The sequence below is a fragment of the Chiloscyllium punctatum genome, chromosome 19 (genome assembly GCF_047496795.1).
Source record: "Chiloscyllium punctatum isolate Juve2018m chromosome 19, sChiPun1.3, whole genome shotgun sequence".
NCBI lineage: Eukaryota > Metazoa > Chordata > Chondrichthyes > Orectolobiformes > Hemiscylliidae > Chiloscyllium > Chiloscyllium punctatum.
In genome coordinates this window covers 54,341,386-54,368,633 of record NC_092757.1, presented here as the reverse complement: position 1 = coordinate 54,368,633, position 27,248 = coordinate 54,341,386, and the positions used below count along the sequence as shown (strand labels likewise).

Sequence of the window (27,248 nt, the reverse complement as noted above, 5' to 3'; positions counted from 1 at the left end):
CCTGCTCCTTGGATGTTGCCTGAGCTGCTATGCTTTTCCAGCACCACACTCTAGACTCTGATGTCCAGCATCAGCAGTCTTCACTTTCTCCACATAGGCAGAACGACCCTCATTAAAGCCAAAGTCTCAGAAAGAACTTAGTGAGGCCATCATTAACTGACTGCAATCAGGAAGATATGGTTAATTATAAAAGAGGCGGTCTTAAAGAACAGAGAGGCGCCTTGAAGGTTATTGGTGAATAAAACAGAAGTAATTGTACTGTTCAGGTGTACATGAATGCCTGGTATGATTACCAATTCACAGATTCTAAAGGAGTGACAGAAAATAATGAGAAGTCAAGTACCTCTTCTACCCAAATGCTGCACAGCTATGAGGCTCAAACAGGCACAATTGACAGTTTACCAAATGCTGGACAAATCAGTTCTAATGGTCAATAGGTGACCATTAGTCCCAAGGGACAACTTCCAAAAGTGGTCTTAAAGTCAAATATTTTCCAGAAAGTACATGTTAGTGGAGGAATATGACTATTTTAAGTATAGCAGGGAAAGGCATTGGAAAATATACAGATATGTAAATAAGGATAAATGCAAATATTCAAAAATAAAGGATGACAGGCAGGAGGCAAGGCCCATTGGGTTAGAAATAATTTATTAACTTGTGTAGAGGACTGACTAAATAACTGAAAGCAGAGTGTAGGGATAAATGGATCCTTTGCTGGTTGTCAAGATGTAACTAGTGGGGTGTGTGGGATCGTGTCTAAATAATGATCGAAATTGGTGGGTGACGAAAATAGCCTCTTTATTCAGTGACTGTAGTAGGACAAATTCGAGGCGGGCTAGAATCCTGAAATAAAGTTCTTACAGGAGCTTCTTTATACAGAATTCTTACACATATTAAAATTCCATCACTATGGTGTTACATTGTTTTAACTACAAAGATTTGAGGGACTTCTGTTCTAGAGATACAGATGGGTTAAACATCTGTTAAACAGTGGCTGTTACTTCTGATGGCATGAAGAGTATCTGTCCAGTCTGCCTGCATAATTAAGAGGTGTTAGGCCTTTTGCCTTTTAAGTTAGTAAATGTTGGTCGAAATACTAGGCCGATATGCTCTAAAAAATTAGAAATTGTACCTGTACTTAATAAAAAAGAATAAAGGGCATTAAACTGATCACCGCAACTGAGTTGTGACATTTGTTTACTATTTGCCAATGAGAGTTTCATTCATTCATACAGTTTCATGAGAGCCCTATTTTGACAATTAAGGGGATAGTGGCCCTGTTAAAAGGCATTCAGCTAGTACATACTAATTGGGGAAACTGGTGTTCTGTAATATACTCAGGTCTGAGAGACGGTTGGTAAGGGCTGATTAATAGAACATAGAATCCCAACACGTGGAAACAGCCTTTTGGCCCTACAAGACCACACTGACCCTCCGAAGATTAGATTAGATTACTTACAGTGTGGAAACAGGCCCTTCGGCCCAACAAGTCCACACCGCCCCGCCAAAGCGCAACCCACCCATACCCCTACATCTACCCCTTACCTAACACTACGGGCAATTTAGCATGGCCAAATCACCTGACCTGCACATCTTTGGACTGTGGGAGGAAACCGGAGCACCCGGAGGAAACCTACGCAGACACGGGGAGAATGTGCAAACTCCACACAGTCAGTCACCCGAGGCGGGAATTGAACCCGGGTCTCCGGCGCTGTGAGGCAGCAGTGCTAACCACTGTGCCACCATGCCGCCCACCACGGAAGAGTATCCCTCCCAAACCCATCCCCTTAACCTATAACCTGACATTTCCCATGACTAATGCACCTAATCTATACATCCCTGAACACTATGGATAATTTTCGCATGGTGGATTAGTGGTGCTGGAAGAGCACAACAGTTCAGGCAGCATCCAACGAGCAGCGAAATCGACGTTTCGGGCAAAAGCCCTTCATCAGGAATAAAGGCAGTGAGCCTGAAGCGTGGAGAGATAAGCTACAGGAGGGTGGGGGTGGGGAGAGAGTAGCATAGAGTACAATGGGTGAGTGGGGGAGGAGATGAAGGTGATAGGTCAAGGAGGAGAGGGTGGAGTGGATAGGTGGAAAAGAAGATAGGCAGGTCGGACAAGTCAAGGAGACAGTAACTGAGCTGGAAGTTTGAAACTAGGATGAGGTGGGGGAAGGGGAAATGAGGAAGCTGTTGAAGTCCACATTGATGCCCTGGGGTTGAAGTGTTCCGAGGCGGAAGATGAGGCGTTCTTCCTCCAGGCGTCTGGTGGTGAGGGAGCGGCAGTGGAGGAGGCCCAGGACCTGCATGTCCTCGGCAGAGTGGGAGGGGGAGTTGAAATGTTGGGCCACGGGGCGGTTTGGTTGATTGGTGCGGGTGTCTCAGAGATGTTCCCTAAAGCGCTCTGCTAGGAGGTGCCCAGTCTCCCCAATGTAGAGGAGACCACATCGGGAGCAACGGATACAATAAATGATATTGGTGGATGTGCAGGTGAAACTTTGATGGATGTGGAAGGCTCCTTTAGGGCCTTGGATAGAGGTGAGGGAGGAGGTGTGGGCACAGGTTTTACAGTTCCTGCGGTGGCAGGGGAAAGTGCCAGAATGGAAGGGTGGGTGGTAGGGGGGTGTGGACCTGACCAGGTAGTCACGGAGGGAACGGTCGTTGCGGAAGGCGGAAAGGGGTGGGGAGGGAAATATATCCCTGGTGGTGGGGTCTTTTTGGAGGTGGCGGAAATGTCGGCGGATGATTTGGTTGATGCGAAGGTTTGTAGGGTAGAAGGTGAGCACCAGGGGCGTTCTGTCCTTGTTACGGTTGGAGGGGTGGGGTCTGAGGGCGGAGGTGCGGGATGTGGACGAGATGCATTGGAGGGCATCTTTAACCACGTGGGAAGGGAAATTGCGGTCTCTAAAGAAGGAGGCCATCTGGTGTGTCCTATGGTGGAACTGGTCCTCCTGGGAGCAGATACGGCGGAGGCGGAGAAATTGGGAATACGGGATGGCATTTTTTCAAGAGATAGGGTGGGAAGAGGTGTAATCCAGGTAGCTATGGGAGTCGGTGGGTTTGTAAAAAATGTCAGTGTCAAGTCGGTCGTCACTAATGGAGATGGAGAGGTCCAGGAAGGGGAGCGAGGTGTCAGAGATAGTCCAGGTAAATTTAAGGTCAGGGTGGAATGTGTTGGTGAAGTTGATGAATTGCTCAACCTCCTCGCGGGAGCACGAGGTGGCGCCAATGCAGTCATCAATGTAGCGGAGGAAGAGGTGGGGAGTGGTGCCGGTGTAATTACGGAAGATCAACTGTTCTACATAGCCAACAAAGAGACGGGCATAGCTGGGGCCCATACATGTGCTCATGGCTACGCCTTTGGTCTGGAGGAAGTGGGAGGATTCAAAGGAGAAATTGTTAAGGGTGAGGACCAGTTCGGCCAAACGAACGAGAGTGTCAGTGGAAGGGTACTAGGAAACCCACACAGACAAGAGGAGAACGTGCAAGTTCCACACAAACAGTCACCAGATGCTGGAATTGCCTGAGACCCTGAGGCTGTCTCCCAGTTTAACCAAGTAATTTCCTCCTCATTCCCCTGATATTATAAATGTTTTGTGGAGATTTGAGGGAGGTGGTACTGTTTACGATATTGACACCTATTCAGAGGTAGCTTTTGATATAGAAATAGGCCTGGTAAAGGTTGAAGGTGAATGGGTTGAAAGGGATGTTTTAACTTTAGTCTATATTCTAATAGTAAAATATACTACAAAACACGGTTTGACAAAGGAATGAATGAAACCGGGTTCTTGTAAACAACGGCATCACAAGGGTTATGAATGAATGAATGGGAACCCAGTATTAATTAATATAGCGAGCTGGTGAGTGAGTTAGTAAAGATAGCCTACAACATAATATCTCACAGGTGCAACAGGGTTCAGTCCTCAAGCCCAAACTATTTCCAATCTGTTATTGGCATGGATATGGAGATAGAAAGTATTGTAGCCAAATTCGCAAATGACACTAAAACAGGTGAGATACTAAGTTGCAATGAAGAAATAAGAATTGGTTAGTTCAGGTAAATGGACCGAAGTACGGCAGATGAGGATTAACTTGGATATGTGTGAGGTTATCTATTTTGGTCAGTGGAACAAAAAAAAAACTTTTTATCAAAATGGACAGAAACTGAGGTATCCTCGTGCATGAATCACAGCAAGCTAATATGCAGGTTGAGCAGGTAATAAGGAAGGCAATTGGAACTTTATCATTTATTGCTTAAGGAATAACATAGGGAAACAGTGCAACAACTGTACAAGGCACTGTTGAGGCTGCACCTGGAGTGCTGCGTACAAGTTTGGTGCCCTTAGGTGAAGAGGGGGATGTACTGGAGGCAGTTCAGAGGAGGTCCACTAGATTGATTCCAGGGATCAGAAGCTTGTTTTTTGAAGAGAGATTACACAGTTTCGGCCTATATTCTCTGGAGTTTAGAATGAGGGAAGATCTAATTCAGGTATACATGATGCTAAAAGGAATTGATAAAATAGATGTAGAAAAGATGTTTCCTAATGTAGGGTAATCTGGAACAGAAGGTCATAGTTTAAGGATCAGAGTGAGCAGATTTAAAACTGAAATGAGGAGAAATTACTTCTTTTGAAGAATCTTACATCTATAGAATTCACTACCCAGAATGCAGTGGTTCCAGGACATTTAGTAAACTTAAGGACAAGATAGACAGATTTTGAATAAGTTTTGGGTTGAAGGGTTATGGAGAGTGAGCAGGAAAATGGAGTAGAGGTCAAAATGAGATTGAAGAAGAATAGAAGAATATCTTTTACTGTCATGCATACTCAGGTACGGAAGTACAGGAGTACAGTGAAAAGTTTACAATGTCACCCCATTTGGCGTCATTTTAGATTCAAAGTACCTAGATACAGATCTTAGATACAAAATATAGAATTAAAAAGAAAAATGTAACATTACTTAAAGTTGTTCATAGTATAATTTACCAAATTGAGAATAAAGTTAAAAAGATTAACATTACAGTCTTTCAGAAGGTCAGCATGGGGGGCTTCCATGTGTGGACTGCTTGGGGTCACAGGCCACTGACCACCTGCACCAGTTCCCAATTCAACAACCATCCAGTCCACTCGGATCTCCAGCCAGCTGGCCGTCCCCATCTACGCAAACCTTCAGCCCACTGGTCGTCCCTGTTTAGCCATGATCATAGTAAATGACAGAGCTGGCTCAAGAGACTGAATTGCCTACCCATCTTCGTTCTTCAGTTTTTATGAAGTACAAAGAAGGAGGGGAAGAAAACAGTGTAAGCTCAAACATTGCATCTGGGACACAGTTGCAGTTCAGAAAGAGGTAGAAGACAGGGCAAAGGGCAGAGTTTAAAGAGACAAGTAATACAGTATAAACTAGAGATACCACCAGAAATATAAGTCCAGGAGGTGGAGAAACATAAATGGCCATAAACAAATGAGAAGGCAAGTTAATAAAAAATGGCAAATAATGACTATACTGCTGGAGAGAACTGAGCTGTAGAGAGACATGCCATAAAAGGGTCAAAAGGCTTTATCACTTCGGTGGATATGCTCCAAGAAAAACGTCCCTGATGAGACTATTAAGACAAAAGCAAAATTAATGGCAAGATGCTTTGAATAAAAAAATACACTATCAAGATACAAGGGGAGATTTAGCAATGGAAGGAAAAGCAACTGTTAATTTTTTTGGCTTTGTTAGCAAAATATGTTTGGGAGTGGAGATCAATTGTTACTGAAGTTGCATTTTTGCAAGGAGATCCGTCGAAGTCTTTCTTCATCCTCTGAAAGAGACACGAAATGCAGTGGGATACTTGAAGTCAAATAAATGTGTATATGGCCGAATGATACCTCTAGAATTTGGCACCTCTCAGTAAGAACTGCGTGAGACGTAGACAGATCATTTGTTGATAATATATTGTGGAATAATGTACACTCAATGAGAAAAAGACCGAGGACTGATATGACACAGATGGTGGAAAATGGAGAGATCTCCAAGTTGAAATGGGTAGGGAGGAGCAGTCAGCTATTACATTGTTTTACAATGAAAGCAGCAAGTTCTGGGAAATGTTGGGCATACCGGAAATAGGATGTTTGGAACTTGAAAAAAAATGCTTTCTTCCTGCTCCAAAAAGGCCAACCACACCTAGAATATACTGGGACAACAATGTGAAGTAATTAACCAATAAGTGTGGTCGTAACATAACACAGGAACTCTCACTGAGTTATTAAGGCAAATTCATTTGAAAATTTTAAAACTAAGGCTAAATGATTTTTGTTAGTGAAAGGTACGAAGATACTGGATAAAAGAAATGGAGATACAGTTCAACCACAATCAAAACACAAAAGCTCAAGAGAATCCTTCTTGACCTGCAATCTTCTTCCCGACCTCTCCGCTGCCACCCCCTCTACGGCCTATCACCCTCACCTTAACCTCCTTCCACCTATCGTAATCCCAAAACCCCTCCCACAAGTCCCTCCTCCCTACCTTTTATCTTAGCCTGCTTGACACACCCTCCTCATTCCTGAAGAAGGGCTTATGCCCCAAACGCCAATTCTCCTGTTTCTTTGATGCTGCCTGACCTGCTGCGCTTTTCCAGCAACACATTTTTAAGCTCAGAATTGCAGTCCACTCCTGTTCTAAGTTCCACAGGGAATACTCATCAGGCACTTGGATGTTGAGTTCAGTTATTGCAAACTGAGGTAACCAGGCCCAGATCATGTTCGGATACTGGTATCTGAGGAGTTTCAGTGCAAGAGCATTGTGATGGTGAAAATTTAAGTCAATACTCCACATATGCTGTAAGAATAAAGAAGTTCCTTTAATTATGGAAAATCTACAAAGACAGAATGAAGAAAATAAATAAAACTAATACTGCAAATCCACCACAGATATCTGGTAAAAATAATGTTAATAGTTGGGAATATGGGTCGAGGGACAATACAAAATGTGTTACACTTTCCAACAAGTTGACTTCTTGAATATATTGTGTGATAGTTTTATCTCCGATTGGTCAGATAATGTATTGCTGCAGTAAATGTTCTGCAGGACAGGAACAAGTGAGCTTGCCACACTTCAGTTGAAAAATTACCACAGTTAGTATCAGATGGCACAATCCAAATGCCACAACACTTCGTGATCTTGGTATACAACATGTCTGATATAGATATCATCCAGCTCAATATTTTCATGCCAGTTCTGAATGTACAGGTGGTTACTAGTGTTTAGATCAATGGGCAATGGTAGCTTTCTCACTATTTAATGAGCTATTGTACCTGAGGCAATAAAGAGTCAACATATTTTCAATTGTAAAGTATATGACAGTCAAGTTCAAACCTGAAGTCAATTCCTGTCCACACAGAACATTTTCAGGAAGAATCAATTGGCAGTGATAAGGGGAGTAGAAATTTTTGCTAATTAATCAGAAGACCAAGAGTCATTTTCCTACAGTCTCAGTCTCAATGGACAACAGGTAAATCAGCATATTACATAATTGAAACAGAGACTACCTTCCAACCTCAGGGACACTGAAGCAGACCAGATAGTCCCTCTCCCACTGCACCCCATGACTTGACCTACCTACCTATCTTCTTTTCCACCTATCCACTCCACCCTCCCCCTGACCTATCACCTTCATCCTCCCCCCGCCCCACCACTCACCTATTGTACTCTATGCTACTTTCTCCCTACCCCCACCCTCCTCTCATTTATCTCTCCACCCTTCAGGCTCTCAACCTGTATTCCTGATGAAGGGCTTTTGCCCAAAACGTCGATTTTACTGCTCCTCGGATGCTGCTTGAACTGCTGTGCTTTTCCAGCACCACTCTAATCCAGCATATTTAATTAGTAAGCCATTGCAGGGGCACAGAATGATAGGGGTCCTTCACGTTTGCAACAACTGTCGAAATGAGCTGCCAAATTAGTTCCTCTCTCTGCCCCCTATCTCAACAAAATGTCTTTTTTTCCCAAAATTCTTTTAAAAGTTACTATTGTAGATGCTTCCACTACTATTTCAGGAAGTGCATTCTAGCTCAGAGTAACGAAAATAATTCAAAGAAATCTCATCCCCTTTTGGCTTTTTTGCCATTTGCCTCAAGTTTGCATCCTCTGGTCATCATCAACACTGTAACCAGTGGAAACAGTTTCTCCTTAATTCTTCCACAATTTTGAACGAGCCTATTACATCTTCCCTCTATCTGTTCTTCTGGAAAGGAGAACAGCACCAGCTTCTCTGGAGGTACAAATTCCTGCAGATGCTGGAATCTATCAGAAAACAACAAATGCTGGAGATCACAGCGGGTCAGGTAGCATCCATGGAGAAAGAGTAAGCTAACATTTCAAGTCCAGATGACTCTTCATCGGAGCTTCAGCTTGCTCTCTGACCCATTGTGATTGCCAGCACAAGTTTCTCTGGTTTCTACCTGAAACTGATGTCCTGCTTGTTGCAATTCTATAACCTCCTCCACAATCACAAAATGTTACAATGCAGGTTAAGCAATTAAGGAGGCATATGGAATGCATTTTCTTTGGCAAGGAGTATAGATAACAAAGCTACAGAAGCATTTTTACAAGTTTCATGGACATTGGAAAGACAGTAGCAATAGCGCTGAAGACAGTTTTGGTTTCCTTACAGAGGAAAGGATATTTCTGCATTGGGAAAAGTAGAGAGAATGTGAACTAGATTGATTCTTGGGATAAAGGGATCGCCTTTTGAGGAATGGTTGAACTTATACTCAATGAAGTTTAGAGGACGACGGGTGAACTTACTGAAACATACAACATTCTGTGGGGAGTTGACAAACTAGAGACAAGGAGGATTATTTTTCCTCACTGGGAACCTAGAATAGAGTTTCAAAATCACTTGTCTCCCAAAGAAAGACAAGAGCAATAATCTCTCAGAAGCTCGATAATCTTTGAAATTCAACATCCAAAAGAGTTGTATCACCTGGGTTATTAAAGACATTCAAGGCTGAATTAGATAGATTGCTACTCTACAAGGCAGCCTGCTTGGCACACTTTCCTCATTCCTGAAGAAGGGCTCAGACCCGAAACGTCGATTCTCTTGCTCCTTGGATGCTGCCTGGCCTGCTGCGCTTTTCCAGCAACACATTTTCAGCTCTGATCTCCAGCATCTGCAGTCCTCACTTTCTCCTAGTCGGCAGAAGAGGTTTTTTACTCACAGGATGTGGGCATCGCTGGCATAGCCAGCATTTATTCGCCATCCCTAATTACCCAGAGGGCATTTATCAGTTAGCCTCATTACTATGGGTCTGGAGTCACATGTAGAACAGACCAGCGAAGGACAGCAGTTCCCTTCCCAAAAGGACATTAGTGAGCCAGATGGGGTTTTCCCAACACTCAACAATGATGTCATAGTCATCATTAGCCTACTCTTGCTTCTATTTCCTATATTTTTATCTTCACCCTTGACAAAAACCTCAAACTTCCCCAGCTTGAGCCCAAAAAGATATCTATTCCTCTTCATTCAAAGGGAATACAGCATCAGAACCCCAAGAGTTGGTTGAAAAGACTGTCACTGGACAGATCTTATCCATTTGGGGAGAGACCAATTTCAAAACGTTTGGGTTTCTCAGGCCAGAAAGGAGGCAATTCTTCAGAAGTAACCAGAAAGGTGTGACTTCAGACTGCACCGAAAAGGCAAATCATAAGCACTATTTCAAACTCAAATCTCAAAACAAGTTTAAGGATGAAATCAGTTTTATTTTTATTCACCCTTGGGATATGGCCTTCACTGGCTGGGCCAGCATTTGTTGCCCATCCCTAGTTGTCATTGAGAACAAGACAGTGAGCTCCCTTCTTGAACTACTGTGGTCCATTTGCTGTTGGTACTGAAATGTTAGGGAGGAAATTCCAAGATTTTGACCCAATGATTGAAGGATAAATTTCCAAGTCAGGCTAGTGAGTTACTTGAAGGGGAACTTTCAGTTATTGTGGTTCCCATATACAGTAGCGCCTCCACATACGAACGACCCCGTTCACAAAAAATCAGTTTACGAACAGGATTGTAAGTAAAATTTTGCTTCAATGTATGTACAAAATTCAAGGTACGAACGAAGGTGAACATTTTAAATGACAATGTGATGCCCCATTTTCGGAAAATTCTGCAACAAAGGAAAAAACGAGTTTCTCTGGATCGTTTTCTTGTGGCATCACCAACCTCCAAGAGACAAAAAAAGAGAAAAGACTCCGGAAATATCTGAACAGTGGGAAAATTGATTCAGTTCACGAAATTTTCAGTTCACGAACCTGGTCCCGGAACGGATTAAGTTTGTAAGTCGAGGCGCCACTGTATCTGTTGCCCTTGGTCTTGTCAATGGGTTGCTGTAGACTGTTGTTGGAGCTGTGCTCATCCATGCAAGTGCGGAGTACTACACACAATCCGGACTTGTGCCTTGTAGATGGTGGACAGGCTCTGGGGTATCAGAAGGTGAGCTACTCACTGCATGATTCTGAACCTCTGACCTGCTGTTGAAGCCACATTACTTATATAATTAGTCCAGTTCTATTTCTGGTCAATAGTAAATGTCTAGATATCGATAGTGGATTCAATGAATGTAGTGTCATTGAATGTCAAAGGGTGATGGTCAGCTTATCGCTTGTTGGAGACAATAATTGCTGAGTATTAATTTTTCAGCCCAAGTCAGAATATTGTGCAGCTCTTATTGCGCTGTATCTGGACTGCTGCGGTGTATGGGAAGACATGAATGGTGGTGAACACTGAAAATCAACGAATATTCCCCTCTGACCTTATGAAGGAAGGAACCTCTTTGTAACAGGCATTTGCGTAATCAGCAGAGTTGAAAGCATATCCAAGTTATTTCAAAAAATGACACCACTGAATTCCACAATAGATGGTGTATAAGATTTGTGGATGAATAAATTAATATGGGTTCAGTGTTGTTCCTCATTTGTATATACCTTCTGACTATGTGTAGTTTGACCATTCCTATTCAACATTTAGCCACGTAACAAGTTCAACTTTTACACCCCTGTTTGGCCCTCCACAATCACAAGTTTGTACAAAAGTATAATTGAACAACTGAAAACTAACATGTTAATAAATATTTGTGCAGAAAAATTCAAGACAACGTGGTTGCAGGTCTTTTTAAAAAAGTGCTTAAAATGTGGAACATTTTACATTCGGTAGATTATTTTTGTTAGAATTCCATGTCATTTACATAAAGAATCTACACATTTTTTATTTACAGAAGGCACCACTGACACAAGCTAGCTAATTCAGCGCAGAGTGAGGATGAAACTTAGCAAACCCTTTGCTCTAAACAATTCAACTGGCCAGCGGAAACCCTTTTAGAGATGTACAGAACGGAAACAAACCCTTCGGTCCAACTCATCCATGCTGACCTGACATACTAACCTAATCTAGTCCTATTGGCCAGCACTTGGTCCATATCCCTCTAAACCCTTCCTAATCATGTACCCATCCAATGTCTTTTATGAGCTGTAATTGCTCCAGTTTCCACCACTTCCTGTGGCAGTTCATTCCATACACACACCGTCCCCTGAGTGAAAAAAAGTTGCCCCTTAGGTCCCTTTTAAATCTTTTCCCTCTCAGCCCAAACCTATGCCCTCTAGTTCTTGATTCCCCCACCTGGGGAAAAGACTTTGCCTATTTACCCTATCCACGCCCCTCATAATTTTGTAAACCTCTATAAGGTCACCCCTCAGCCTCTGACACTCCAGGGAAAACAGACCCAGCCTATTCAGCCTCTCCTCATAGGTCAAACCCTCCAACACCGGCAACATCCTTGTAAATCTTTTCTAAACCCTTTCAAGTCTCACAACATCCTTCCGATAGGCAGACCAGAATTGCACACAATACTCCAAAAGTGGTGCAACCAATGTTCTGTACAACTGCAACATGACCGCCCGAACTCTATACCAAATGTACTGACCAGCAAAGGAAAGGATACCAAATGCTTCCTTCACTATCCTATCTACCTGTGATTCTACTTCCAAGAAACTATGAACCTGCACTCCAAGATCTCTGTTCAGCAACACTCTCCAGCACCTTCTCATTAAGGATATATGTTGTGCCCTGATTTGCCTTTCCAAAATGCAGCACCTCACATTTATCTAATCGAAACTCCACTGCCACTCAGTGGACAAAGCCACAAAGCAGTGGACCCAGCACCAGTTCTTGTGTTACATCACTGGTCACAGGCCTCCAGTATGAAAGGCAATCTTCCATCACCACTCTCTGTCTTCTACCTTCGAGCCAGTTCTGTATCCAAATGGCTAGTTCCCCCTGTATTCCGTGTGATCTAACCTTGCTAACCAGTCTACCATGAGGAACCTTGTCGAACACCTTACTGAATTCCATATAAATCACATCGACCTCTGCCCTCAATTGTCTCTGTTGCTTCTTCATAAGTTCTTGAGACATGATTTCCCACGCACAGAGCTATGTTGACTATCCCAAATCATTCCTTGCCTTTCCAAATACATGTACATCCTGTTCTTCAGGATTCCCTCCAACAACTTGCCCTGATATCAGGCTCACCGGTTTATAGTTCCCTGGATTTTCCTTACCATCTTTCTCAAACAGTGGCACCACATTAGCCAACCTCCACTCTTCTGGCACCTTACCTGTGACTATCGATGATACAAATATCTTAGCAAGGGGCCCAGCAATCACTTCCCTAGCTTCCCACAGATCAGGTTACATCTGATCAAATCCTGGAGATTTATCCACCTTCAGCCATTAAGGCATCCAGCACTTCCTCCTCTGTAATATGGACATTTTCCAAGATGTTACCATCTATTTCCCCACATTCGAGATCTATATTCTCCAAGATGTCACCATCTATATCTTCCATGTCCTTCTCCACAATAAACACTGATGCAGAATACTCGTTTAGTATCTTCCCTCATCTCCTGCAGTTCCACACATAGGGCCTCTCAAAGATCAGCAAGGCAGCCCATTCTCTCCCTAGTTACCCTTTGTCCTTAATGTACTTATAAAATCCCTTTGGATTTTCCTTAACCCTATTTGCCAAAGCTATCTCATGTCCCCTTTTGCTCTCCTGATTTTCCTCTTAAGTATACTCCTACTGTCTTTATACTCATCTAAGGATTCACTTGATCTCTGCTGTCTCTACCTGACATGTGCTCCCTTCTTTTTCTTATCCAAAACCTCAATTTCACTTGTCATCCAGCATTTCCCAATCAACTTTTGAAAGCTCTTGCCGAAAATCATCAAAATTGGCCTTCCTCCAATCTATCCTTTTCCATCATTATTTTAAAACTAATACAATAATGTTTGCTGGCTCCAAAGTGCCCCCCCACTGACACCTCAGTCACTTGCCCTGCCTTATTTCCCTAGAGTAGGTCAAGTTTTGCATCTTCTCTAGTGGGTACATCAACATACTGAATCAGAAAATTGTCTTGTACAGTATTAACAAATTGCTCTCCATCTAAACGCTTAACACTATGGTAGTCCCAGTCTATATTTGCAAAGTTAAAATCCCCTACCATAACACTATTTTTCTTACAGATAACTGAGATCTCCTTACAAATTTGTTTCTCATTTCCCGCTGACTGTTAGGTGATCATCCCTTTCTGACTTCTCAGTTCCATCCAAATAATTTCCCTGGATGTATTCCCAGGAATATCCTCCCTAAGAGCAGACATAATGCTATCCCTTATCAAAAACGCCACTCCCCCTCCTCTCTTGCCTCCCTTTCTATCCTTCCTGTAGCATTTGTATCCTGGAACATTAAGCTGCCAGTCCTGTCCACTCCTGAGCCATGTTTCTGTAATTGCTATGATATCCCAGTCCCATGTTTCGGATCATGCCCAGTGTTCATCTGCCTTCCCTGTTAGGCCTCGAGTACTGAAATTAATGCAGTTTAATTTATCAGTCCTACCTTGTTCTCAGCTTTGTCCCTGACTGACTCACTCCTTTTCCCAACTATACCAGCCTCAGATTGATCTCTATCTCCCTGGGTCCCAATTCCCCTACCTTACTCATTTAAATCCCCCTGGGCAGCTCTAGCAAATTTCCCTGCCAATATATTAGTCCCCTTCCAATTCAGTTGAAATCTGTCCTTCTCTTCTACCCTAGAAGAGATTCCAATTATCCAAAAATGTGAACCCTTCTCCCTGCACCAGCTCCACAGCCATGCATTCATCTGCTCTATCCTCCTATTCCTGCCCTCATTAGCTCATAGTATCAGGAGTAATTCAGATATTATTACCTTCAATGACCTGCTTTTTAAATTCCTGCCTAACTTCCTACATTCTCCCTTCTGAACCTCATCCTTTTCCCTTCCTATGTCGTTAGTTCCAATGTGTGCAATGACCTCCTGCTGATCCCTCTCCCCTTTGAGAACATTCTGCACCCTCTCCAAGATATTCTTGATCCTGGCACCAGGGAGGCAACGCATCATTCTGATTTCTCACTGCTGGCCGCAGAAATGTCTGTCTGCACCTCTGCCGAGAGAGTCCCCTACCACAATCGATTGCTTGGAACCCGACGTACCCTTCATTACATTTGAGCCATTCTTGGTACCAGAAACTTGGCTGTTCGTGCCACATTCCGCTGAGAGTCTATCACCCCCACATTTTCAAAAACAGCATACTTGTTTGAGATGGAGATAGCCATAGAAGGCTCTTGCACTACCTGCCTCTCTCTCGTACCCTTCCTTGAGTTAACCCATCTACTTGATTTTGTCTGCGGTTTTTCTCCTTTCCTATAACTGCCATCCACCATACCCCCTAGCACCTATAAATTACTAATCGCCGAACTGCCAGTCCAACCAATCCATGCGATCCGAAAGGATTCACTCCCAAATTGTTTCAGAAAATATTTTGTGTAGGGTATCACTGGTTTGGCCAACATTGCCCATGCTCTATATAATTACAGCTGACTATGAAACTGCCAACCTCACTATACCATGGCTAAAAATACTAAAACTGGGCCCTTCTGATGCAGAGGTAATGTCCCTATCTCTGGACCAAGAGGCTTGGGTTCAAGTCTCACCTGCTCAACTCTGAACGGGTTGATTTGAAACAAAATAAAACTGCACCTCAGCCAATTGTAACTACAGCTTAACAGAGAATTTGATAGATAACTTCACCATTCAGAAATTGTGCTTTTGTTTTCAGGAAATATAAAGGTGGCTTGCAATAAGATAATTCATGCGACCAGAATAACAATGGTACACTAAATAATGAATTAATGGTTTTCGTCATTCTCTCTCTCATTCTATACTACACACAAGATGTCGGTGATAAGTCTCCATAAGTACTGAAGCCAGAAATTGGCCACTGGTAAGTTGCTGCCTGGAAAGGCAATAGAGCCAAAGTGGATTTGGCTCTCAATTATGACAGTGTTTTAAAATGCTTTCCTCCTTTTCCACATTTTCACACAAATAAACAATCAGATCATTAAATAATCAGATCACGTTTCCATACAATCTTTCTCCTGCCGGTTTTGTGACCTGAAACTGGCAGCTGTCGTGTATTCCATTTTGAAATTTTGTACATTCATCCTGTATTTCCTGTCATCTTGTGAAACAGAATATCACTTCGCAGATCAGAACATTAATCAGCTAAAACAAATCTACTACCTTGAAATGCATATGAACAAGGATAGAGCTTAGAACGGTGCAGCACAGGAACTGGCCCTTCAGCCAAATTGGATGCTAAATTATACTCATCCCTTCTGCCTGCCTTTGATTCATTGTCCTCCATTCCTTGCAAATTCATGTGCTTACCTAAGAGTCCCTGAAACGCCCCTATCGTATCTGCCTCCCCCATCACCCCTGGCAGTGTGTTCTCGACTCCTGCCACTCTGTAAAAAAAACTTGCCCCTCACATTTCCTTTGATCTTTCCCCCTCTCATCTTACATGCACGCCCTCTAGTTTCAAACATTCAACTCTGGGAAAAAGAATCTGACTGTCAAAATTTTGCATCTCATAATTTTATCGGCTTCTATCAAGTCTCCCCTCAGCCACCGCCACTCTAGATAAAAAAACCCAAGGAGATTTTCCTGCGTCTCCTTACAGCTCATTCCCTCTAATCTAGGCACCATCCTGGTAAACCTCTTCGGCACTCTCTCCAAAGCCGCCACATCCTTTCTATAATGCAGTGACCAGAATTGAATGTAATATTCTAAGAATGGCCGAACCCAAAGTTTTATAAAGCTGCAACATAACAACTTCAATCCCCCCCACCAACAAAGGCAAGCATGCCATATGTCTTCTTTACCACCCTATTAACTTGTATGCCCACCTCTAGGAAGCCATGGAGTTGAACCCCAAGATGCCTCTGTACATCAATGCTGTTCAGGGTCTTGCCATTAACTATATGCTTTTCCTTAACATTTGATCTCCAAACGTTCAGCTGAGATTAAATTCCATCTGCCATTTTTCCACCCATATCTGCAACTGATCTATATCCTGTTGCATCCTTTGACAACCTTATACTTTATCCACAACTCCAACAATCTTTGTATCATCTGCAAACTTACTAACCAATCCATCTATATTTTCATCCAAGTTATTTAATATCACCAACAGAGGTCCCAATATGGATCCCTGCAGAACACTACTAGTCACAGACCTCCAGCCTGAAAAACACCCTTCTACCACTACTCTCTGGCATCTACGGACAAACTAATTCTGAATCCATTTGGCCAAGTCACTGTGAATCCCAGGCATCTTGATCTTCTGGATGAGCTTACCAGGAGGGACCTTGTTGAGAGCATTACTAAAATCCATACAGACAACATCCACTGCCCCACCCTCATCTATCCTCACCTTTGCCACCTCTTCGAAAAATTCAATCAAGTTAGTAAGACATGACTTGCCCTGCACAAAGCCATGCTAACTGTTCCTCATTAGGCCTAAAAATGATTGGTCAAGAAAAAAATAATGAAATAACTGAATACACGTCGGAAATATCCCTTTCAAATCTTAAAATAACAACACTTCTGTTTCACAAAGTTTCAGAACAACTGGCACAATCAAAAAGGTTCTCTTTTCCTCTTACTGGTGATTAAATATTCTGGCCAGGATTTCATGATGAATCCACTTCTGTCACTAAAACTAAACATTTTTTAATGCAATTTCCTTGAATATTAAAAGGGTTCTCACCAGGCACCAATGATGTTAATATTCATGAACACCACTAATAATCAAAGCTAGATGATCAACCATAATGACATCCAGGCAACTTTAACAAGTCTGGCATTGTAAAATAACTTCTAAATACAATCACTCAACACTAATTCTCCCAAGTATTTGTATGCATTCTAGACACTAATCCCAGAATATCGACATATACTGCACTGCAAAAACAAATCAAAAAACTGCCTAGGCCGACAACCTGAAACCGAAATGCAAAAAGCTGATGATACTCAACAGATCAGAAAGTGGAGAGAAAAATAAAGGTAACATTTCAGGTCAATGTAACGGACATAATAACACAATACTCTCATGACGAACAATCAATTCACCAGGATACAACAATTTGCATTTTGTGACCATGATCTGGGTCCAAGTTGACATCCAACATCCAAGACACTGGTATGAGGTGGTGATTGCAATATTAATTTCAATTTGCACAAAACCACAATAGAACATACTGTCAATGTTCAGCAAATCACATCTGACGGGAATCAACAATTAATGAGTAATAAAATCTCATGATGGCATACAGTTCCACAGACACTAGCTGCCTTCATTTAGCTGGCCCAGATGGTTTTCCCTAGATGTGCGTCAAATTGTCAAAAACTATTAAGTGCTATGAGGGACTCTACAATTGACTTAGCGTGACATACAGACAGAAACATATTTCGTCCAGCTTTTTTGTTTCTTTGGTGAGGCTCAAGCACTCAAGACCTACTAATGTGGCCCGACTCCACAACGTGGATTGTAACAACTCACATTAACACAGATCCAGACAGTTTTCTAGTTTCAGTGCCAGTTTTGCAACACATTTTATCAACCAAGCCATTAATCTGAAATTAACCTCTATTTACAGTGTATATTTTAAATATTTGGAATTACTCCTAAAGTGGATTGTTAGAAATCAAGCAACTATTGAAATGCAGTCACACCAGAAGTGTTTTTATTTTTCCCAATTTTGTTCAATACCAGCACATTGGGCATCAGGGTTTCAGCGAATTGCTCTTAGAGTTCAGGCATTTTGGCCTGAAATTGCAGAGTTCTCTCCCAAAAGCTCTTGCTCCTACCTAAAAATTGTTCCTTGACACATTTTTTGGTCACCTGTTCACATATCACCTCCTAAGGTTCAGTGTCAAATTTCATATGTTTCTTTTGAATGTTAAGTACATATGCAAATTAATGAGTGCATCAGAGCCATTTAACAACGCATCTGTGAAGATGGTTTACTTTTAATCTGTGTAACAAAGGCAAAATGTCAGTTCCAAATTATTTATTTGATGGGTTCAAGTTCAAGAATCCCCTTTTTTAATTGCCTCCAAAGATGTGGCACCAAAGTAGTTTTCAAATCTTCCTCACAACTCTGCATTCAAGCTAGTAATATTAAACTGTGGTGCAGTGCTCAGCCTGGAGACAAGCTTAAAGCCACATGTTCAGTCTCTCAGACATTCTAGCTCTACTCATTAAAACTATATCAATGACCATCCTATCTCACCCTCTTTGCCACTGAAATCTGATCAACCTTCACAGGATTCCTGAGCTTGATTCCCCACAAATTCTACTCATTCAGAATTCTAATCACCTCACCATGATGTGTACCAAGTCGCACTAATTCATTTTCCCTTCCTCACTCATCTCAAGTTGCTCAAAGGTGCCCAGATTCATCAATTTCTAAACCTACATTTTCTACAAACTCCTGCAGCCCAGTCTCTCAGCTCCCACTGTCAGCTCTTTTAATACTGGTTTATTTCATATTCTTGCCTTCCTCCTTTCCGTTATTGGTGAACAAGTTTTCAAACAGGACTCTGTTTTCTGGACATCTACTCCAAGACTCCTTAGTCTTGCTACATTTTTTTACCAAACTTCAAGGTGTTTGAAAACTTATTTGCTTGAACATGTCTCAGTCACCTTCCAAATTGCTCCCAATTGCTGTTGAGTGTCTCATCCTCTCTCACCTTCAGTGCTATTTCTAAGTGCTCAAACAGTGTTCAAAGCAGGTTTCTGCATACATTTTTGAATGACATAATAAATCTGATCTCACAAAGACATGTACACAAGAGGGTACTCAAGAACAGGAACTCCAGAGCACTTACCCACATTCTGCTCATGTCATTCAGCTCATTCTTATATCGCATCGAGTCCAAAAGAACCTGTGGTACAATGAATAACCAACATGATGAAATGGTCATCAAAACACTTCAGAACATCAAATGTGAACAAACCTAGTTAACCAGAAAATGTAACATGTACACATTCATAAATAATACATGGCAAAAGCATGAAAACAGATTTGCTGTATTTTACAGTTTATAGACAGGGCACAGTGTGGGGAATACGGGTGAAGCTATAAGATGCGTGACCCCTCGATCCAGTTTGAAAAACAGAACATTGCAGGAAAATAATTTAGACCAGAGTCATGGATTTATCATCAAAAACTATGTCCATTATTCTCTTCTCCCTTGCATAATTCTTGTTCTGGCATGTCCTTCTGTGGTTGTGAACAGCCTTTGCTCGAGGTAAGTTTGGTTATTTGGGCATTTTAAAAAAAATTTTCTCTCCAATGAGGCTATTTCTGCAAAAGGAAATTACAACTTAATCTAATCAAATTGTGAGCTTAACACTCTCACTCCCACTCCAGCATGACTCCATGACAGTGATCAGGTTGGACACTTGGCTTCATCCTTTCCAGCCCCAAAAGCACATGTCCATTTGGCCTCAGGCTACTGCAATATCATATCAACCAATGAAATATTTATTTGCAGGTGTTATTATGCCAGTACTGTAAATTCCATTAACGCAGTGTCACACAGGAGGACTGATGGAGCCTCAGGTTCGTACCAACACAGCACACTTGATGAAAGGAGATCACAACCAAACTGATCCTTCAATAAGTTTGGTATTCTGATACCTGGCCAAAAATAAATCAGCAGTAATCTGGAGTGCCACTGATTACAGATAACATGCTTATCACATTAATGGATAGTTGACTTGGTATTTGGCTCCAGACAATTTCGAAATCAATGGGTGGAACAGTCTTTGCTGGGCAAATGGCAGCAAGCTTGTCCAGGCTCCACAGAGTTAGCCAGCTGGGGGGCTCTTAACACTGTGACCAATCTAACAATATCAAAACTCCTTTTGTGATATGTCCCCACTAATCATGTGTATTTCTCAGCAGGCAACAGAAAACCACTTGGGTCACAACTCTGCAACAGCACATTATAGCAGCTGACATTAAGTCAATGCAATCTTATCACTGTGCTGTACATCTCTCTGACTATACTCTATACATAAACACGTGACATGTTATGCCAAGAGCTTGCTAATATCAAAGTTTTACTGCAGTGTAGCACATTATACTACAGTATACGCATTTTTAGTCGAATCCATTCTTACATTTCCAAGCAAAGGCTGTTCTTCACCAAGTCCTGATGAATCTACAGGCACTGAATTAATATTCAATTGTTCTCTCTTGCACCATCAATAGAAGGCAAGTCATTGAAGTTAAAGCCCTGAACAGCTGATAGTGAGAGAACTGAATGTTTGCCATTGGCTGCAGCCATTAGTTCTCCAGTTGAAACTCTAGAGACAAAACTTGAAACGTAATTCTGGTGTTAGAAAGCTAAAAATGTGCCCTCAAGATACAACTAAAGTTAGGAAAGACAAATGAATCATTGTATCATTGGACATTTTCAGCTTAAATTGGCTTGGTAGAAACTAAATTAAAGTAAACCCCTAACAGCTACAGATACAGCTAGTATGATTTAAATAGGCCTTGCACAACCTCCTGTAGTTACCATAAATTCACATCCTGTCCCACCTCAGACAACTCCAATTACACAATTTATTCAACAAAATTGCCTTTTTATTAGGAAAACTGCCTGCATCATCATTTCAAAGAACAGTAGAATCAGTACAACAGAGGTTACATTCTCTGCTGCAACATAATTTTAATGCTAGGCAGATCTCATCTGGTCTCAGAGCCTTGAATTCAATGCTGCTTGACACTAGCCAACAAAGAATTACAGCACAGCTCAGTGACCTCAGGAAGCTGTGCAGGAAGTAGAGACGAGAAATCTGACAGAGCAACTTAATACTCAAAAGACAGAGTTATGTTAATAATAATAATAACTTTACTAATAACTCCAGAAATGTAATCCTGAGAAACATCAGTTTTCCAATTCAACTTGATTTGCTTTGAACATCCTTAACCTTGAATTGAATTGCATTAGCTTTATTGTCACATATACTCAATAAGTACAGTGAAAAGTTTACTGTTTATAGCTAAATAGTATTACATTTTGAATAAGTGAAACTTGCTTCTGAGTACATTGTCATGTTGCCATCAGTTTAACTCAAACAGAACTAACAAGTTAACTGTTTGATCATATTCCTCAGCTCAACGTAGAGATGTCTTACTTTAGCAGCTTTACCACTGGAGTCTCAAAGCCTCACTGCCCAGGTGCTGTCAACTGAGAGACAAATTTGCAGACTTTCTAAGCAACAACAAATCCCAGACTAGAACCATGAGAAATAATAAACATTCGTGGTTAGAGGAAAATAAGGCAACCAATGTTTCTTAAATGTTTGTATGGAAGGATGTTCAGCCTTAAAATTATTAACACGAGACTGACCATTCACAACAAAAGAGCTCTATCAACTCAAATGGACTCACCACATTAACGCAGTGGCAACAAGAACAGGTCAGAGGCTAGGAATACGCTGGCGAGTAACTCACCACCTGATGCATCAAAGCCTGACCACCATCTACAAGGCACAAGTTAGGAGAATGATGGAATACTCCCCACTTGCCTGGATGGGTGCAGCTCCAACAACACTCAAGAAGCTTGACACCATCCAGGACAATACAACAGCTTGCTTGACTGGCACTTATGTCCACAAGCATCCACTCCCTCCATCACCAATGTTCAGTAGCAGCAGTGTGTACTATCTGCACGATGCACTGCAGAAATTCACCAAAGAATCTCAGACAGCACTTTCCAAACTCACAACCACTTCCATCCAGAAGGACAAGGGCAGCAGATACATGGCAACACTGCCACCTTCAAGTTCTTCTCCAAGCCACTCAACATCCTGACCTGGAAAAATATCATTATTCCTTCACTATTGCTGGGTCAAAATGCTGGAATTGTCTCCCTAATGGCATTGTGGGTCAACTCACAATGGACTGCAGCAGTTCAAGAAGGCAGCTCACCATCACCTTCAAGGGCAGCTAGGGGCAGGCAATAAAAATGCTGACTAGCCAGTGACGCCCATATTCCACAAAATGAATAAATTTTAAAAATTCTCACTGCATTACTTGCCCATCTTGCAGTCAAAATAGTTGACCCAGTCATGCAGCCTGACTGAAAGAACCATTCTGCTGTAATGGAGAAAGGAAGTTAAAGAAATGCCATATCTGTCCATCCGCAGGTTTTCTTTGTTATGAAGATTAGGAAATGGTTATATCACACTGTATGTCAAAGCTGTGCTGTCTCTCTCCAACTTGCCCCACTCTCCACTCTTTCCACTCAGTCCTGAAAAGTGCTCCCTTCCAAATACCTATATTATTCCCTTTTGAAAGCCACTATTTAATTTGCCTCCACCAACCTTTCCTCACAATGGCAAAAGTATTATCGGCAATGACTTGCAACCTGTGTTGTCTGCCTATATGTCTCTTCCACTAATACAAACAATCCCTCGCAATGTATTGTGCATGTTTAAGCTCATGATTTCGAACACCTTTATCAAATTTCCGAGCAGCTTTCCCACTTTTCAACTCAAATCAGAAAGTAGCTCAGTGGTTTACTGTTGAAATTTCTATCAATGCTGCATTGTATTGCATTATGAGATAACAGACAGAAAGAACCTCATCTTTCTTGGAATATATTGTGGGAGAAATGTTTAAGAAGATTTCTGTTGATTATCTGGAGGTAAGAATCATAGTGGATCACTGCTGATAATGTTTTCTCTTGTGATATAATGGGAGAAAGTCAAAAGAATCCACAGGTATCAATCTGCCTGATGCCAGAGAAACAATCCAAGTAGCTATGTGAACACATTCCTACCTACTCTTCTGTATCTGCAAGCAAGAGTGCCAACAAGTTCCCTACCTAGAAAAATCAGGTCTTGAAAATTAATAATAATCTTCTCTCACTCTCATTAGAAATGATGGCACAAGTCTCATAAAAGCCCCAGAGATTCAAACAAGTCAATGCGACGCCCAGACAAATCTCACAAATTTTGAAAATGCTCACTAAGATTGCATCGTCAATGTATTTTCTACATACATAATGTTCACACAGGTCAGTATCTGGGGGAACAACATGAACCATAGAGAGGCAGAAGAACGATCCTTCAGCCTAGCCATTAGAACTGACGATCAGTGCTACCTTTTTTGAAGTACGATAGTGACTGTGAACCATTGTCCAATTTTACTTGATCTTATGTCTAAAACCAATCAGAATGAGAACAATCCAGCTTCATCACTGCAAAAATGATTGATGTAAATTAAAGTCTTACTAGAAAAGACACAAGACACAGAGCACTACATGCCATTTACAACATCGAGTGAATGAGTGACATCACTGAAGTTGCGTTTGCAAATTCAATTTTGCTGAGTTTTTGTGAACAGTCCTTTAAACAGTCAAGTGTCAGATCAAGCTCTAAAATTACATTCAGTTTCAGTCACTGCAATGGACATAACATTGAAATGCATACATTAGATTCAGGATGAAGGCTCGACCATAGGCCAAGGGGAAAATGTGTAGAGGAGAGTAGCTCCTTCCAAATATTGAATAATCGGAAATCAGAGCAACATAACTCTCCAAGGATGACCTTGACCCTCTCAGCTGTCTGACTTCTTGAACCCACGAATCAATCTTTTTAAACACGTTACAGAGCTTGATGAGGTCATTATCCATGCCATGTCCTGCTATCTCCAATCAGATTCACTGCTTATATTTATCATGTTTTCTTGTGAGCTGCTTATTGATCTGCAAAAAGCATTAAGGACAGTATCTGCCAAGGCATCTCAGTTATTGCTTATTATTGTGTTTCATGCTACCTTGTGAGGAACAGCTTGCAGAAGTAGTAGCTTCAAAGCACAAGATACAGGACAAGGAATAACAAATTTACACAACATGTCCTGTTAAACCACTGCTGCTAACACTGCAAATTCCACAAGCTGCATACATGACACAAAAATCAAATAGGTTCATCTTCATCCCAGATAATCAGAAGGCATCCGCAAATAAACATCATATTCTTCTCTCTTGCGTACTCTCTCTCTCTCTCTCTCTCTCTCTCTCTCCCTCCCTCCCACCCTCTCCTCCTCCCCCAACTACTGCCACCCCCATTTTTGCAGTTTTGTTTCTGACATTCCTCTGTTTCTTTCAAAGAAACAACCAGTTTTGATTGATTGCCCGAGGGGGTCAAAGAGGAATTTTCCATAGAATGTTTCCTTTAGTGGTTTTTCTGTTTAATATCTTTTTTATTTTGCTTTTCCCAGCAGATTACGTGGCTGCAGGGAGTTCAGCATAAGATCTTTTATTAAGATCGGTGTTGCAAACAGAAGCACTAAACAGGAATAAAGCTAAAGCTATTCTTTAATTAAGAATACATTTTTGTGCCAGCATGTTCAGAACAAGCCTTATAATTATTGTTGCTGGGCTTCAAACTTCTAAAATATGATAACCAAAATATATCTTTATCATTCCCAGTGCATATTGAGAGCCTTGAAAAGGAAAAACACTTTTCATTTAACATGTTCAAAAGAGAAAGAACAGCTAAAGCATTCATCTACCAAACTGGATAGCTAATGGCAGTTGACTATGAGAAATGTTAATGAACTACTTCTGCATTAACCAAAAAAATGCTGAAAAGTTAACCTAATTGCCCACCAACATTAGTTCTTTCTAGTGCTGGTAAGTCAAGGGAGAAGCAGTGAACTTGAGGGACAGAGTTTAGTACTTGGCAGTGACTGGGTTCCAGTCAGAATCAAAATCATACAACCTCCTGCAACTCAACAGGAAGGGTTTTAACCCAAAGCTGTGAATTTTTAAAAGCTCAAACATGTACGAGCAAGCCCATGAGCAATGGCTAAACACTCACTAGTGTTTAAGCTACTCACTTCTTAAAGGGACGCTGTCCCAACATAACATACACAAATTATAATAGATAGCAGATAGGGATGGAGAGGAGCCAGAGGACAGGAAAAAACCTAAGCCCCCAATGACAGCAGATTGGGTTTAGGACTACTGTGGTAAACACATTTATCATACTTACAACAAGTTACTCAATCTCATTGCTGTTAGTCATTGGAGAGTGCTCATAGCAAGGGAAGAAACCAAAACCAATATCTGGATTGGAAAAATCCAACCATTCTCTAATCATGCTGTCAGATTAGGTTCAGCTATGATACCCTTCATAGCTGAAATGTGATTCTCACAACATTTTTCAAAAATTTTCATGGACACATATTTCAAACATGGCAGAGGTGTATCACAGTTGAGTCTGAAAGCCATTTCTGTATGCACATTGTAGAGTGGGAATTGTTTTTGCCAGGCCTGCAAAAGTCCAAGGCAGAAAAGAAACTGATGTCCTGTTTATAAAAGAAAGTATAATGGAAAAATACTTTGCATCAAACACTTTCTAACTAGCAGTTTATGTTTGGGTATGGATGTTTTGGTCGTCATATTAAATTTGTCAAACATATGTGTGAAATGGTTTATTTTTACAGATTGCTAAACAAACCACAATGTTTATTACCACAGTAAGCTGCATCGCTGGAGTCTGAAGTTCAGTGTCTGCTGCAGATCCTTCAACAGGTGAGTCAGTATTCATCATTAAACAAAGAACAGATCAATGTCAATGGCTTCATTTAAAATGTTTCTGCCAGGGCAGTCGTAAACAGCGACCAGTGTCACCAATAAAACTGACATTTTCTATGCTGAAAATTTATCTACTACATCTCTTCAGCATTAAATAAGCAGAGTCACTTTACACCATGCTGCTGCTGAACATACACTTTTTCCAAATATTATACCCAGATATCCTGACCAATAACATTCCTCGGTGGTCACCACTGTGGCACAAACCAACAATTTCTGTAACGACAAAGTAACATTCAAGCAACTTGTACAATTACAATCTAACGTGGAGCTTCTGGATGTTAACAGTAACAATGGACAGCATCTTTCTCAGTGTGTTCTCTTAAATCTAGGTTTATTTGGAAGCACTAACTTTTGGGAAAAAAATCAGGTGGTTCAAAGGAGCAACATTCCGAAAGCTAGTGCTTCCAAATAAACCTGTTGGACTATAACCTGGTGTTGCATGATTTTTTACGTTGTCCACCCCAGTCCAAAACCAGTTCCTCCACCTCTTGAATCTAGCCTGTACATATGAAAATATAACAAAATATGAAACTTATTAACATACATATAGCTCATAACAGTGGTGACTTACCTGGTAACATTTTTCCCAAGTCACAAGATTCCAGGTTCATGTCCCATTCCAGGCTTCAGGACTAAAATCAAAGCTAACCTTTTAGCTCAATACAAAATGAGTACTCTATACTCTGATCTGCCTGATTGGATGCAAACAAAAGATCCTGCTATACTATTTCAAAGATCGGAGAAGTCAACTCCAATGTCCAGGCCAACATTTGCTCTTCAATCAACATCACAAATGATGACTGTCTGGTCATTACCACAAAGCTGTTTAGGGAGTTTGCCAGCACATATTTCCAACATCACAACCATGCGACTACACTTCAAATATCACTTCATTGGCTGCAATGATCTAGATATGTCCAGCAGTTATGAAAAATGCAACATATAAATGCAAACCTTTACTTCTGTATTACATTTGATTCATGAAAACCAAATGCGGCTGACACACCATGTGCAATCGCTGTCATTCCTAAAACCTCATCAAAAGATTGCAAAGAAAAAGAATTTGAACTCAGCAAATAGTGGTGAACATTGTGCAATCATCAGTGCACATCCCCACTTCTGACCTTATGATGAAAAGAAGGTCATTTATGAAACATCTGA

At 41.3% G+C, this 27,248-nt stretch overlaps 1 protein-coding gene across 2 annotated transcripts in view; it reads right to left on the bottom strand.

Moving 5' to 3' along the window:
- Positions 1–27,248, bottom strand: part of hip1 (huntingtin interacting protein 1) — a 348,681-nt gene that overhangs the window by 158,656 nt on the left and 162,777 nt on the right. For both annotated transcript variants that reach the window (XM_072589441.1, XM_072589442.1), the window contains exon 4: positions 19,290–19,346. In XM_072589441.1, coding sequence (XP_072445542.1) covers positions 19,290–19,346 — 57 coding nt within the window. The remainder of the gene's footprint in view (positions 1–19,289; positions 19,347–27,248) is intronic.